The 14536-nt window shown below is 45.0% G+C and overlaps 1 protein-coding gene across 11 annotated transcripts in view; it reads left to right on the top strand.

The window, feature by feature from the left end:
* The window catches only part of USP34 (ubiquitin specific peptidase 34), a 101449-nt gene that overhangs the window by 84915 nt on the left and 1998 nt on the right, over positions 1-14536 (top strand). For 5 of the 11 annotated variants that reach the window (XM_050316489.1, XM_050316490.1, XM_050316499.1 and 2 more), the window contains exons 65-79: positions 50-94; positions 886-990; positions 2982-3129; positions 4103-4737; positions 5870-6027; positions 6690-6768; positions 8786-8912; positions 9233-9340; positions 10339-10443; positions 10570-10694; positions 11694-11846; positions 12746-12869; positions 13510-13589; positions 14085-14225; positions 14333-14479. In XM_050316489.1, coding sequence (XP_050172446.1) covers positions 50-94; positions 886-990; positions 2982-3129; positions 4103-4737; positions 5870-6027; positions 6690-6768; positions 8786-8912; positions 9233-9340; positions 10339-10443; positions 10570-10694; positions 11694-11846; positions 12746-12869; positions 13510-13589; positions 14085-14225; positions 14333-14479 — 2280 coding nt within the window. The remainder of the gene's footprint in view (positions 1-49; positions 95-885; positions 991-2981; positions 3130-4102; positions 4738-5869; positions 6028-6689; positions 6769-8785; positions 8913-9232; positions 9341-10338; positions 10444-10569; positions 10695-11693; positions 11847-12745; positions 12870-13509; positions 13590-14084; positions 14226-14332; positions 14480-14536) is intronic. The other 6 variants (XM_050316498.1, XM_050316497.1, XM_050316494.1 and 3 more) reach the window with 4 other exon arrangements.

Genomic DNA, 14536 nt, shown 5'->3' with positions numbered 1-14536 from the left:
TTTTAATGAATAAAGCACAAGTCTGAGTCGTGTTCATTTTGTCTTTCAGATTGTGTCCATGCTGTTCACATCTATAGCAAAGCTGACTCCTGAGGTTTGTAAACACACTGCTTGTCTATTAAATAGTCTGCATCCATATCCTGCTGGTTTAAATCACTTCAGTTATCCTTTGCTGATCAAAAATCTTGCATGGAATGTGATCCAGGGCACTTTTTGTGCCATTAAATGAAGTGTAACTGCACTGTGTAGTGAGTTTTTGAAAGCAGAAATCTGCTGTGCCACTCACGATGAAAGTTTTATTCAAAGCCAAAAAAATGTATTTATTTCTACATTCTCCACCAATGGGAATTTTTTGGAAAAAAAATTGCTAATATTAAGATGTTTGTTCTAGAATAGGCAGAAATAAGTAATTATTGTCTGGTTGTTCAAGTTTTGGGGCAATATTTTGCAGTTCTGTGCATGGAAACACATTTCTCAGTCAGACTGAATTCCTGCCCTGGTAATAACAAAAATACTGAGAGTTCCAAATGGATTCCAGATGCAAAATATGTAATTATAGTATTAAACCCCCTTTGTTGAAGGGTTGTTACGAGCTGGGTGAGTCTTGGAAAACTTAAAAAGAAAAAATCTTGTCTCGTGTTGCCTTGCACTGACTGTAACCAGTGGCTTAATTCTGCTGTCTCCATGTGTGGATATGGATATTTATGGATTATTTACAGATTAAATAGCCAGGGATTAAAGTCTTATAAATGTTCATGTCTGCAGTTCATGGAAATCTTACAGACATCGGGTTGGGTTTTTTTAAATACTCTAAAAAAAAAAAAGAAAATCAGTGGATAAAATAAAATAGATCCAAAAGGATATTCTTCTTTTTATGCATCACAGGCAGCCAATCCTTTCTTCAAATTGCTGACCATGCTCATGGAATTTGCTGGGGGACCTCCAGGAATGCCACCCTTTGCTTCTTACATTCTGCAGAGGATATGGGAGGTACAGCACGGAAAAGAAACCAGAATTTAAATTGCCTTTTCTCTTGGTGGTTCTCTGACTTATGTGAAATGTTTCACATTCCGTTGTCATCCTTGCTCCATGAGTTTTTATTGCCATTCTCTCTTCCAAATAAGTGGCAACAGCCAATAGACATTTAAATTTTAGCTCAATGACAAAGGAATTGCTTCACAATAAGGGGCTGGAGTGATTCTTCCAGGCCAATTCCAGGTAGTTTTCTCAGTGCAAGGACTGTACAAATGTTTCAAGAGCCAGCAGTTGCCAGTGGGGCTTTTTTTTTGGCCATTATGGACAAATTCCTTTAATATTCTTGCTTTCTAAATTGAGAAAGAGACTTTTCCACAAGCTGGCACAGGGATAAATTCCTTGGTGTGAAAAACAATAGATGAGGAAGTAAAGCTGTTCACTCCATGTGCCTGCTCTTGCAGTTCCCAGTACAATTTGCTGTCTTTATTCCCAAGCTTGTCCAGCCTGGAGACTGCTGAGGATGAGCTGTTGAACATTTAAGATTCCAAAAAGTGGGGCTGGGGTTGGTAAAAGGCTGTTACTGTGCAGAGTTGAGACCTCTGGTGAAACACAAACCTGCCTTGCCTCCTTTCTTGATGTCCAGAATGACCTCCAGCTGCTTCCTGTGGGTGGGGAAGTAACAGGTTATCAATTTCCCTCAGGAAATCTTTCCAAGAGTTTTTTAATTAAACTTGCTGTGACAATGCACAGTCCCTTTGCTTAGTGCTTCCCTCAGCTGCAGAGCTCAGGGCTGTAAGTTGTTCAGCAATCCTCGTTTTCCTTTCCTCTCTGCCCTCACTGCACTGACCTGAAGCTGCAGAGGGAAGCAAGGCCTCCGAGGTTTCTGTTGGAAAGTCAGGCCCTGGTGTTTCCAGGGTTCTCCTTCCCTTGGCAGCACAGGTCTAGGGATGGAAATGGTGCAGGCAGGGATGAGAGACCCAGCACTTGATGCACAGACAGCCAGAATTCGGCTGTAGAACCTGCTCTTGCAGCCACTCCGCTTTTCAGAAGCCATTAAGAGGTGATTGAGCTCTGCAGACACTGAGCAATGACAGCCCCTTCCTTGGCATCACCTGCAGCCATTGCCAAGGAAACCCGACAGCTCCATTTGTCATTCCTGAATAAAGGTGTAGGGGGGAGATTGTTCTTCAGGTGTTTATTTTTAAATGGAGATTAAAATTTTATAAGCAGAGTTCTGGTCCTGTCAGCTGCTCTGATTCTTCAGGTGGATCAGAGTCACTGGAGCAGCTCAGCAATGCAGTTACTGCCTCAGGTTCCTTGGATAGGGAAGAGTTCCTTTTTCCTTGTTGGGGCCACCTGGGGCTCAAGGTAAAAAGAAATCAGTGTATAAAAACTAGCAGATGAACTAATTACATTCACTGGCCTCGTGTCAACCGATTTTCAGCTGCCCAGAACCAGAAAGCCACGTTTTTCTCCTTGTTCTTTGGGCTTTGATCCCACACAGCACTCTACAGGCTGTTCGGTGGCTTGGGAAAATGCTGGATGAATTTATTCCTTGACAGATTCCTTCCCAAAAAAATGTCACAGTTGCACAAAGCTGGCTGAATGTCTTTGCATACCATTTATATTCTTTTGATGTACAAAGATACTGGTTCAGTGTTAAGGTTTTATGTTGGATATTTTAAAAACCCCACTTATTTGTTTATAAAGACAAGATTGTTCAGTTTTAGTGCTTCATATCTCAACAACTCCTAAATATAATATGGAGAATGAGCATGGAGAATAATTTCCTGCACTTAGACTGAACTTTCCAAAAGCTCTAAAGAGTTCAGAAGCACAAAACAGTGAAATATAATAAGGGTTTTCTTTGTGTGCCAGAGCAGTCCTGGAGGTGCTTTGTTATCACTGTGTGATTTTTAAAAAAAAAGATATTTGAAAGCTATTTTTAAGGGGGTTTTAGTGCCAAGGTTAATGCATTGCTGTTGATTTTTCCCCTCTGCTGTCAGGTCATTGAGTACAACCCCTCTCAGTGCCTGGACTGGCTGGCTGTGCAAACCCCCCGCAACAAACTGGCCCACAGCTGGGTCCTGCAGAACATGGAGAACTGGGTGGAACGTTTCCTCCTGGCACACAACTACCCCCGAGTGAGAACCTGTAAGTGGCTTTCAAGTGGAGAAAATGAAGTCTCCCTTTTGTGCATGGGGTGGCCCTGTCATCACAAATGCTCCTGGGTTTGTCTGCCCTGCCTTTTTCCGGCAGTTTTAGAATTGCTGGATTTGAACCCCTTAGTGCAACTGTGGTGCCTCATCAAGACTTGCTAGGCAGTTTTGATCAAAACTGTGTTTGCCTTTGGTAACTTAAATGACACTTTAGTAGGTTCTTTATCTCATGTGGTTAATCTGCAAGGTCCAGGAAAACCTAAAGCAGAAAAAGAGCTAACCCAGGAGGTTTTCCATAGTGCCCATCCCGTAGTTGTAGGTAGGAGTAGTACGTGTTGTTCTTCCACCCCTCATGGAGTAATTCAGTTGAGTCCTTTGAACTTGTGGATCAAGGAGAAGCCACCTGTGCCTTCTCCCCAGTTTTAGGGTGTCCTGGCTCTCTAGTGAGTTCTGCCAGGAATAACTGTCAGATTGCCAGAGCACATTTTCAGCCTTTCCTGTGCCTCCTTTTTTTTTCCACAAAGGAGATTCCACAGTACAGGACACACTGAACTTCCAGCATGTTTTCTGGGGCTGAGGGACATGTGGGAACTGGAGGTACAGCTTTGCAAGAGGCTCCAGTTGGAGACATCTCTGAGGAGATAATGATGTTTTAATTGAGCAGTAGACAGTTCAGTCATGGGAAAATCTGTGTTCCTGGGATGGGATGCGGTGTCAGCACAGGGAGAACCAGGCAGAACCCAGGGATATGGGGTGAAGGGTCCTGAAAGCACATCTCAGCACCACCAGTAGCGTGTCTTACTAGTCCTGTCCACTCGGATTTTTTCATCCCTAGTGTGACTGTGGTAATAGCAGAGCCTGTAAAAAACACTTTGAGACGTGTAAATGGAATGTAGAGTGTAATTTAACATGGCTGTTGAGCGGGTGTGTCACTGCCAAAGGTGTAACAAATCTGTTTCTATTTGAAGCCGCAGCCTATCTCTTGGTGTCGCTTATTCCGAGCAATTCCTTCCGTCAGATGTTCCGATCGACCCGCTCTTTGCACATCCCCACCCGTGACCTGCCCCTCAGCCCCGACACCACGGTGGTGCTTCACCAAGTGTACAACGTGCTGCTCGGCCTCCTCTCGCGAGCCAAGCTCTACGTCGACGCCGCCGTCCACGGCACCACCAAGCTGGTGCCCTACTTCAGTTTCATGACGTACTGTCTGATCTCCAAAACCGAGAAACTCATGTTCTCCACTTACTTCATGGACTTGTGGAACCTCTTCCAGCCCAAGCTCTCCGAGCCGGCCATCGCCACCAACCACAACAAGCAGGCCCTGCTGTCCTTCTGGTACAACGTGTGCGTGGAGTGCCCCGAGAACGTGCGCCTTATCGTCCAGAACCCCGTGGTGACCAAGAACATCGCCTTCAACTACATCCTGGCCGACCACGACGACCAGGACGTGGTGCTCTTCAACCGCGGGATGCTCCCGGCCTACTACGGCATCCTGCGGCTCTGCTGCGAGCAGTCCCCGGCCTTCACCAGGCAGCTGGCATCCCACCAGAACATCCAGTGGGCCTTCAAGAACCTCACCCCCCACGCCAGCCAGTACCCAGGAGTAAGTACCCGGCACCACAATTTCCTTCCCCCTCTTCCCCCGAGGTCTCCTGTAATGAGAAACGGGGAAAATTGTTGAACGTGTCCAGCGGTGGAAGGATCAGTTACATTTGGATTTCCTTACTGTGCTTTGAGGGGGGGATTGTTGTGGATGATCCTTGCTGTGGGAGCGGTTGGAGAGCAGATGTGGGTTTTTTCTGGAAGCAGACACAGGTGTTTCCAGTGTTCAATATTCCATATGCTGGCTTAGCCATAAGGAGCAAGGAATGGCCTTTAGTGGGGGTCTAGAAAGCAGGGTGTGTTCTAACACAGGAAGCTGGGGGAATTCCCAGTTTCTGGAGCAGGGCCAGAATTTAGCCTGGTGCATTCCAGTGGAGGACAGCCTGGAGTTCAGCTTGGCAACACTCACACAGCTTTGGCAAGGCAGTGGCAGTGGCAGTGGCACTACAACACTTCCAGTGGAGAGTAGATGTTAAAGCAGGTGGATGGTGATGGGGAAACAACAGCCCTGCAAAGGTTTTAAGAGACAAAGTACTTGGTTTTGCTCGATTGCCCAGTGAAAGTTGCTTTGGGGCCCTTCAGGGGTGTGCAGGGACAGAAAGAATATAAAGATTTCCGTGAAGGAGAGACGGAGGATGTGTGGAATCTTCTGTGCTGAACATCTGCCTAGTTCAGCTCACAGACAACTTCTCTACCCTGATAAAGTCCTGGGAGGAGTCCTGCAGCTTTCCTGGCTGGCATCTCCCCTTGGAAGTCTCAGTGTGTCTTGCAGGGGACCCGAGTTCCTCCTCTGTGTTTAGTGCTGCCCAGACTGCAGCAGTTTGAGCACCAGCAGCTTTCCCGATGTTTGATCCCTGGGATGGGGATTTCAGATTCCTTTGTACATGTATATATGGATGTACATGGGTATGTGGCAAGGAGCTGTGCTGTTAGGAAGCACCACAACGTTTTATAATTTTATAACTTTGTTGTAATGCTTAAAAACAGATTCCCATCTAAATTTGCTCACGTGTGTTTGTTCCATTTGTTACTTCACAGAAGTAGCACATGCCCAGTAAGTGATAAAAACCAGACCTAAACCATAACATCCAGAGAGAGATGGCTCTAACCCAGTATTTTTGTGTGTTTTTTAGGCAGTAGAAGAGCTGTTTAACCTCATGCAGCTGTTTGTAGCTCAGAGGCCAGACATGAGAGAGGAGGAGATAGAAGACATAAAGCAATTTAAGAAAACAACCATAAGCTGTTACCTGCGCTGCTTGGACGGACGGTCTTGTTGGACGACTCTAATAAGGTACAGCACTGTTCCCATCTGGCATTCCACTGGAATTCCATCCTCAGCCTACCCTGATTAGATGGGAGAAGCTGTAGTTTCAGCTGCTCTCGTTGATTGATGGTTGTTATTTTGGGGCAGAAATGCTCGGTAGAAGCTGTGCCCGTGGGGCAGAATTTTATTGTCTCGTGTCTTCCAAGAGTTTTTCATTTCTAGTCTTGGTAGTTCATCTGAAACTGTTGCTGGGCATTCTCAGGGAATTGTAAATTGCCTGTGTGTGTAGGGTCAGGTTTGGGGCTTTAAATGCAACTGTTGATGTTTTGAAACACCTGTAAAAAGGACAGACTGTTACCTGGAAGGTTTCCTTGGAGTCACCTGGCACAGAACCACAACCAGGCTGTCCCAGACACTCTGGAATCATTTTTATGTGGAGAGAAATCATCCATTAGCATAATCCTTTCTTTGCGTTCTGCTGAAAGCATAAAATAGTCTGATGAAAATGTTTTTGAACATTTAAAAGGCCAAACAAACACGTGCTTAACTGAGCCTGTTTAAATGTATCATTTAAGAAGAAAAAATTTACCAAAATACAGCATGAGCTTAAAGTTTTTAAGCATTTCTTTGAATTCTGAAAAGATGGGATGCCATTTTCAGTGTTCTCAATGTCTGGATTTTTTTCCTAGTGCCTTCAGAATATTATTAGAATCTGATGAAGACAGACTTCTTGTTGTGTTCAACAGAGGATTGATTCTGATGACCGAGGTAAGTACTTTGTTATTTAATTATAACAAACATCTCACATTGGTACTTCCCCTGTAAAAAGATGAGGAAGCTGCCTGTTTCTCAGGACAGAGGGAAATCCACCAACAGATAATGCTGAGAGGAGTAAATTTCTGCTTTTCTGGTGTCATTCCCTTTATTACAGATAACTGGGAATGGCTGAGCACAGTCACACAATTGTTACCAGTTAAAAAGTGTTATTTTCTTTCTGGTGAAACTGAACCTAAAAGGCATTTCTGGAGCACCTTTAGTATGTTCAAGTTGTAAATGGGTATTTGGGCCATGAGACCAGACCAGAGTCAGTTCAAAACAGAAAAAGGGGGAAAAACTACAATAATTAATGACTGAACTGGATACAGCTGGAATGTGGAGTCCCTACCCCCAGCAGATCCACACTCCTGATGGGTGCAATATCCTGGACTCTGTTCAGCACCTCCATTCTGAGAATGTGTGTTTATTAAATATCCTGGCAATGCACCATGGGAAGGACGTGTTAGATCCCTCTGGGAACAGGGATGGAAACCTGGATGTGCTGGACAAAGCATAAAAATAAGATAAAAATAAGATTCAGTTCATTCTTGGCACGTGGGGAGTGGTGTGTTTGGGAGAGGTTAAATTTTGGGGGCAGGACGAGGGGCTTGGAAAAATGGGATTTGGGAATAGGCTGTGCAGGAGGGGCTCTGCCAGCACAACTGGAAGTTGTCAGCAGGGCTTTGAGCAAACATCTGTCAAGGATATTTAGTCTGCCTTAAGGCGTGTGGGTGGACTGGATGATGCTCTGAGGTTGATTCCAGTCCCACTTTTATCTGGTTTGTATAAAAAATTCTCTTAACTCCTTTTACGTCACCGGTTTGTATTTTCTGGGGAAAAGTGTGATGGATGGAATTCCCAAAGCAGCTGGGAAAATGACAATGAACACACTGCAGTGCTGTTTGAAAAGTGAGTTTTCAGGAGCTTGTTATACTTGTAAGGCTCTTGATTAATTGCCTGTAGAATTAGTCCAGGATATCTGTTCCTCTTTGTTGTGAAAATGCCTAAATTCAATAAACTGGGTCTGAAAAGTTGGGAACTGAGCTATAACATTATCCATACCTGAAAAATAAGTAGATTTAAGAGACCTGCATACAGATGTATTAAAAGAACTTGTATAACAGCTTAGTTAACCCTGATCCATACCAGCAACAGATAATTAAGTTTATAAGGAGTCTGTAATAGCAAATGAATTTATCCTGTGTAAAACACTGCTAGAAATGAGGTCAAACTAAAGCTGCTTTACAGCTTGACATCACCTGCTCTTGTATCTTCACTTCCTGGCTGGAAGTGTTTTGGGTGGTGACAAATAATGCACCGAGGAGTTGCCACATCCAGAAATGTTTTCCACGTGTCTTTTATCTTCCCTGAAATATAAAAAATGGCCTGGCAAGGTTTTGCTTTCCAGGGAAGGAGGTTACTGCTCCTTTCTCTCTCAAATCCCCCAGCAGATCAAATATCTCGCTTCTTGTGCTGGAATTTCTGCAGTTCGGAAATGAGTTGCTTTTCATGCCCAATTTTTCTATCAGTCACAGATGCCCAGGAGGTATTTTAGTTAGAAAAGGAGGAGTAATTCCTCTGATGTCCAATCACACAGTAGATGTCCTTAAGCAACATTCTGAAAAATGAGTGGCATCTGCCTTAAAATCTCACCTTTCTTTTCCCCAAATTCACACCCCCGTGTCTGTCCCCCTGCACCTCTTGTATCCCTTTGGCTGTTGGCACAGAATTCCAGGTGTACCAAAATCCTGTGTCTCAAACTGTGCTTTGTTCAGTGGGTTGGAGAGAAAGCTGTGAAAACTTGGCCATTATTTTGAGCCATTAACACAAAGCTTTTACCTTGAAAACAAAGAGCTTTGTGAATATATCCACATTTTGAGCACGAAATAAATGTATCTGCAGGCCAAAAAGAGAAATACTAACAAATATATGAATTTGCTTTGTTAATTCTGGCATTTTTTCTTCCCAGTCCTTTAACACATTGCACATGATGTACCATGAGGCCACAGCTTGCCATGTAACTGGAGACCTGGTAGAGCTTCTGTCCATTTTCCTGTCGGTTCTGAAGTCAACACGTCCATATCTGCAAAGAAAAGGTTTGATTATAACCCTTGAAAGGATTTATCCCTGTTGTCTGTGACTTCCATTTTCCTCACCCAAACCCTGGCGGGTTTGTCTTGCTTATTATCTGTTTAAAAACTTGCTGAACCAGTAGGATATGTGGTCATTAATAGATATTAAATTGTTATTGTTGAGTTAACGTGAAACTAGATTACATAAATATGATGTAACAGATTTCTAGGTGGATTTACAGTCATGTTGGAGGGAAAAGAGATTCCCCAGCTGTGAAATTCTTTGCTTTATTTGAAGTGCTTTTGAGCAGCGCCCTGAGCAGATGTGATGTTTGCACTTGCAGATGTGAAACAAGCTCTGATCCAGTGGCAGGAGCGGATTGAATTTGCCCATAAGCTCCTGACTCTGCTCAATTCCTACAGCCCTCCCGAGCTTAGGAATGCCTGCATTGGTAAGTCCTGCCCAGGAACCTGCAGGCAGGAAGGACCTGTCCTGCACTGGTACCTGCTGTGAGGTGTAAATGCCACTTTTTGTAAGTGCCAGAAAACTCTGGAGGTCGGGATCGTTCGTGGAATGTTGTCAGGACGTCAGCGCTGATGTTTTGATCCTGAAGAATTCCGGTTGTGTCAGGTTTAAATGAATATTCCCACTGGCCCAGGCACAAACAGTCAGCTGGCACTGAGAGACTAAATTTGCCCCTTGAGGAACAACTCCTCAATTCAGGTGTGAATTTAGAACCAAGTCCCGAATCTGCATTAAAATCCAGACGTGAACCAACGCTCCCCTCAGAAAGGGTGACCAGGTTAATCTGAGAAACAGCTTTTCCTGTTGGTTGTTCTGACCCACTGCTGTCAGGTGGAGCAGTGGAAGTAAAGCTTAAAAAAGCTGCTAGAATGGCATGGGTTTGCTCTTTAAAATGTAGACACAGGTATTAAATACAAGTGTCTCTCTTGCATTAGCAGAGCTATGGCAGAAAGGTCCAGGCTTCTGCTAGTTTAGGCTTTTTTAAAAATGTTATTTAATGGATTGCTGATAAAAGCCTGAAACTGTGTCCAAATTACCTTTTTTTTGGTGTGATTTCTGTGCATCTCCCCCTATTTGGAGTGTTTCCTCACTGTCCTCCTGACTCTGCTGCTGGTTGACTTTTTCCAGGAGTCAGACCTGTTTAAGAAGAAGCAAAGAGGGTAAACTTTGCTGAGCTTCTCCTTTCTCCAGGCTGACCCCCCTCCCTGGTGGTTGATCTGCCCCTGAGCAGCTTTTCTCCCAGTGGCACACGGAGGTGAAGGGAGCTGGGACTGATTTAGGGGTGTCACTCAGGTGTTCCTCACGGTGGAGCTGAGTGAAAAGGGATATAGGGAAGAGAGTTTGCAAATGCATGAGCCTGAAGTTGAACTGTTTGCTGTTAAGAAATAACAATATGTAATAGCAAAAACAACTTTTTGTTTGTAGATGTCCTCAAGGAGCTTGTACTTTTAAGTCCTCATGATTTCCTACATACTCTGGTTCCATTTCTACAGCACAATCATTGTACATACCACCACAGTAATATCCCAAGTAGGTATTTCAGTGATTGTATTTTGAAGTTCTCTTGCGCTGTTATTACTCTGTCGTGTTCCTTTGCTGCTGTCAAATATTGACCTTTTTAATGTTATCCCTATTTTATCCGAACTCACACTACAGTGTCTCTTGGACCTTATTTTCCATGTCGTGAAAATTTGAAATTAATAGGGGGGAAAAGCAATATTCGTCCTCCGCGGCCCGAGCTCAACATGTGCCTCCTGCCTACCATGGTGGAAGCCAGCAAGGTATGTCAAGTGTGGCCCTAAAAAAAAAAAAAAAGGGCTGTTTTTCTCTGTTCTTTGCCCACTTTTATAGAAGTATGGCAAGAATTCCAGTAGCTCGATGGCATTTACCTTTTCTTTGTAAGCGAAGCGTAAATTCTTCTTCAAGATGTGTTGTCCTCATATACTCCATTCTAGTTGTGCACTCCAGGAGCACCATTTCCCTGCCCTTGGTGACAGGGACCGTATTCCAGACAGGATTAAGGACCTTGTGTTAGGAAAAAAAAAAAACCCATAGCACACATTTGGGTCATTTTTCAATCTGTCTGTGACATTTATAAAGGAGATTGAGGGATTGTCCAGAGGGGTTTCACACCACGTTGAGCTTTATTGCCAGACACCCAAGGAGATCCTGCAGGTTCCATCAGTCCATTGAGCTGGGACTGAGGTGTAGCGGGTAAAATCCAGTGCCTGCAACGTCACAGGGGGCTTTTAAGTCTTTCACTTCCCATTTTCCCTTCTGTGGGCTTCCTGATGGGATGCCAGTTTTGGTGGGGCCGCTCCCTAGCGATTTGCCACGTCCCGTTGTTACAGCCGCGCCCACGGTGGGATTCAGCTCACGGCACTTTGCCTATCTAAAATTGTGGTCAACTTCCAGCTCCTCCTGTGGCCGTAAATAGTTAACCCCGGGAAGGAGGTAAATAACCCCCCTCCTTCCTGCCCCGAGTCTGGATGAGGTGACTCTGCCTCCCTCTCCACTGACCGCAGGGGAACCCCGAGTGGATTTTAGATAGCTAAAGGCAGGTCAGGTGAATCCCACCCTGCCAGGAATATGTCTGGACAATCATTTGAAGCGGGAGAACTGGTTACTCGCTGTCCAGTAACCGTGGTTCTTCAAGATGCTTTGTCCACACAGATTCTGTGCTCCTCCCGCTGTGCTAATTCCAGGTGCTGTCCTAGGGGAATCTTACGGGTGAAGGAATGGAGTGGTGGTTGAAGCCGCCATACCCCTTGTGCCCTCAGGTACAGTGGTCGCAAGGACACACTGGGTGCAGGCACAGCCCCAGTGGCCACAGCTTTTCAGAAAGAATCCAATCTCCTGCACATGGGGCCTATGTGCACGTAGATGGGAATCTGTGTGGGCAACACATTTCGAAGAAGCTCGGTTACTGTAGGGTAAGTAACCCTTCTTTTCTCAAGTTTTCGGAACGATGCTGTGTCTATTTGTAGCACCGTCAAATCGACCGTGTGAACCAAGTGCTTAAAAAAAAACCAAACCCCCGTAGAGAGCCAGGAATGATCTGTGGTGGGTTTTCCCATCGTGTGTAGCCAGAGGTAACAGGGGTGACACGTCGTGGTGTAAATGTCTGAACTTTGGAAGTTGTCATCCCACGTGACACCGTATTTTAGAGTTTATATCGAGTTCCTATACTTTAGGAAGCAGGGGGTCTGTAAACCTCTGTAACCACATGCACAGTCCCGTTCCCCTGTGGTTTTGCATGCTTGGTTTTCGTTCAGTTGCTTTGTTTGCTTGAGTTGGTGAGGTTTCCTTTTGGCTCTCTTGCTCTAGAGAAGCTGATGCCATTTCAAGCGTGTATGTCCAAAATAAACTCAAACACTGGCATACATGTGTCATTGAGACGTGCTGAAAATTCTGCTTTCAAACCTTGTGAAGCTCAGTCTCAAGAAAATTCTGCACTCTGCAGATCGTAGCTGCCAGGTGATAATTTAAAAAGCAGTCACGTGTTCATTACTTAGTTATCTGCCTGTGATGTAAAATTACTGATTCTTTTCTTGTCCCGTTCAAGACGTGGTATTTGCCGAGCTTTGCACCTTCTCAGTGTTGATTCAGAGTCCTCCAGAAAGATTTTACTGCTGGGGAATTTTTGCCATCCCTCCTCCTGTCACACCAAGGGCTGGGTGAGGAGGCACCTGGAGAATTCCCACTGTTCTGTAGCACACACCGAAGCATTTTAGGGCAGGGAGTGCAGTGCCATGAAGGGAGATGTTCAGGAGGAACTCTGGGAGCTGTCCTGCTGTTCTGTAGTTTAAATGAAGCTCCCTTAAATCTTCAGGGCAAAGATGATGTTTACGACCGGATGCTGCTGGACTATTTCTTCTCCTATCACCAGTTCATCCACCTCCTGTGTCGGGTTGCAATCAACTGTGAAAAGTTTACTGAAACTTTAGTTAAAATGAGTGAGTATCAGGGGGAAAAACAGCCCAAGGGTTTGTTTTTTTTTCCTGTGGTAACTTTGAGTGCTTCTCCACTGAGTTTTATATTCAGGGTTTTTAAGTAAAAGCAGAGCTTGTGAAACTTGCATTTGTTGATCCACAAAACTGGTATCCACGTGTGAGGTAGTGCAGCCTTATCCACATGACTGGCACACTTTGGGCCTGTCCAGAAAGGAGCTGAGGCAACCAGGGAGAATTCAGGATTTTTGTGCATTTAGAGTTTAATACCGAACTGCTATTGCAGTTTAAATGGCTTTGGATCAGGTGCTGAATCCTCAGCACCTCAGTGGCAATTAAATGACAATATTTAAAGTTTTGTCTTCCCCTGTGGGCCTGAGGGTGAGTGGCACCGACCTTAGTGTCACACCAATAATCTTGGCCAAGGAGTGATCACAGGATGTTCCTTTACCCCCTGAATCACCCATTTGTGTGTTCACTAAATGGACCTTACAGACCTCACAGCTGGGGGGTTTCTGATCACAAGAAATACTTGGAATGCGATCCTAGGAAACGATACAGCACCTTGGCACTGCTTTGATCAGGAATTTCCCAAATTCTCCCGCAAAATTCCGCCCCGCTGACGCGTTTCCTGCTGCCATTGCAGGTGTCCTGGTTGCTTACGAAGGTTTGCCGCTTCACCTCGCCCTCTTCCCCAAGCTCTGGACTGAGCTGTGCCAGACTCAGGTAAGAGGCAGGATGAGAACCAAGAGAATGGAAATCCAGGCAGAACACAGTGGGTGTGGAACAGGGGGGAGCCCAGGAATTGTAACGAGTGCGTGTTGTTCAGTTAAACCCCTGGGGTTACGTCGCTGCCATCTGATAGAACCTGGTAACTCCAGTGTAAAAATTTGGGATATTTTCCCCCAGTCTACCCTGCAAACACTTAACGGCTCCCCACAGCAGCACTGGGGACATGGTGGGTGTGCCCTGTGAAATGCCAGCTTTTTATGTGGCACAAACACTGGGATGATGGAAGAAAAATGGGGAGATGTCTTTGGGAGGCTCCGTCCCTTCCCGTCCGTGCTGATGGGATGAACTGGCCTGCCAGGACAGCGTGAAATAAGAACTGGCAGGAAATGATTTGTACAATTTGCTGACACCTGCTAGACCTGAGCTGTGTTTCAGTGGGCCTGGCCTGCACTTCCAGAGGTGACTTCCCATGTTCTCTCTCCCTGCCAGTCTGCCATGTCCAAGAACTGTGTGAAGCTGCTCTGTGAAGATCCAGTTTTTGCAGAATACATAAAATGCATCCTGATGGATGAAAGGACCTTTCTCAACAACAACATCGTGTACACCTTTCTGACCCATTTTCTTCTCAAGGTAGATGATAATTCCAAGCAATGCCGTCATTGATGCTGTTTCATTTTGGGATATATTTTTCCACAGTTCCCATTTTTTTGTGGCTTAAAAACACTTTCTTTCCACAGGTGCAAGGGCAGGTGTTTTCTGAAGCAAACTGTGCCAACTTAATCAATACTCTAATTACAAATCTAATAAATCAGTATCAAAGCCTAGAATCTGACTTCAGCAACCAGAGGGTTGAAATTTCCAAAGCAAGCTCTACTCTAAACGGGGTGAGTCTTTCCTAAGTTGTTAAAATACCAATTTACGTCCTGCAGAAACCCGTCAGT

This window comes from Myiozetetes cayanensis, unplaced genomic scaffold (genome assembly GCF_022539395.1).
Source record: "Myiozetetes cayanensis isolate MyiCay16 unplaced genomic scaffold, myiCay2020 scf2-11, whole genome shotgun sequence".
NCBI lineage: Eukaryota > Metazoa > Chordata > Aves > Passeriformes > Tyrannidae > Myiozetetes > Myiozetetes cayanensis.
Note: the sequence above shows the minus strand (reverse complement) of the source record. Positions and strands in the feature narration are given on the sequence as shown.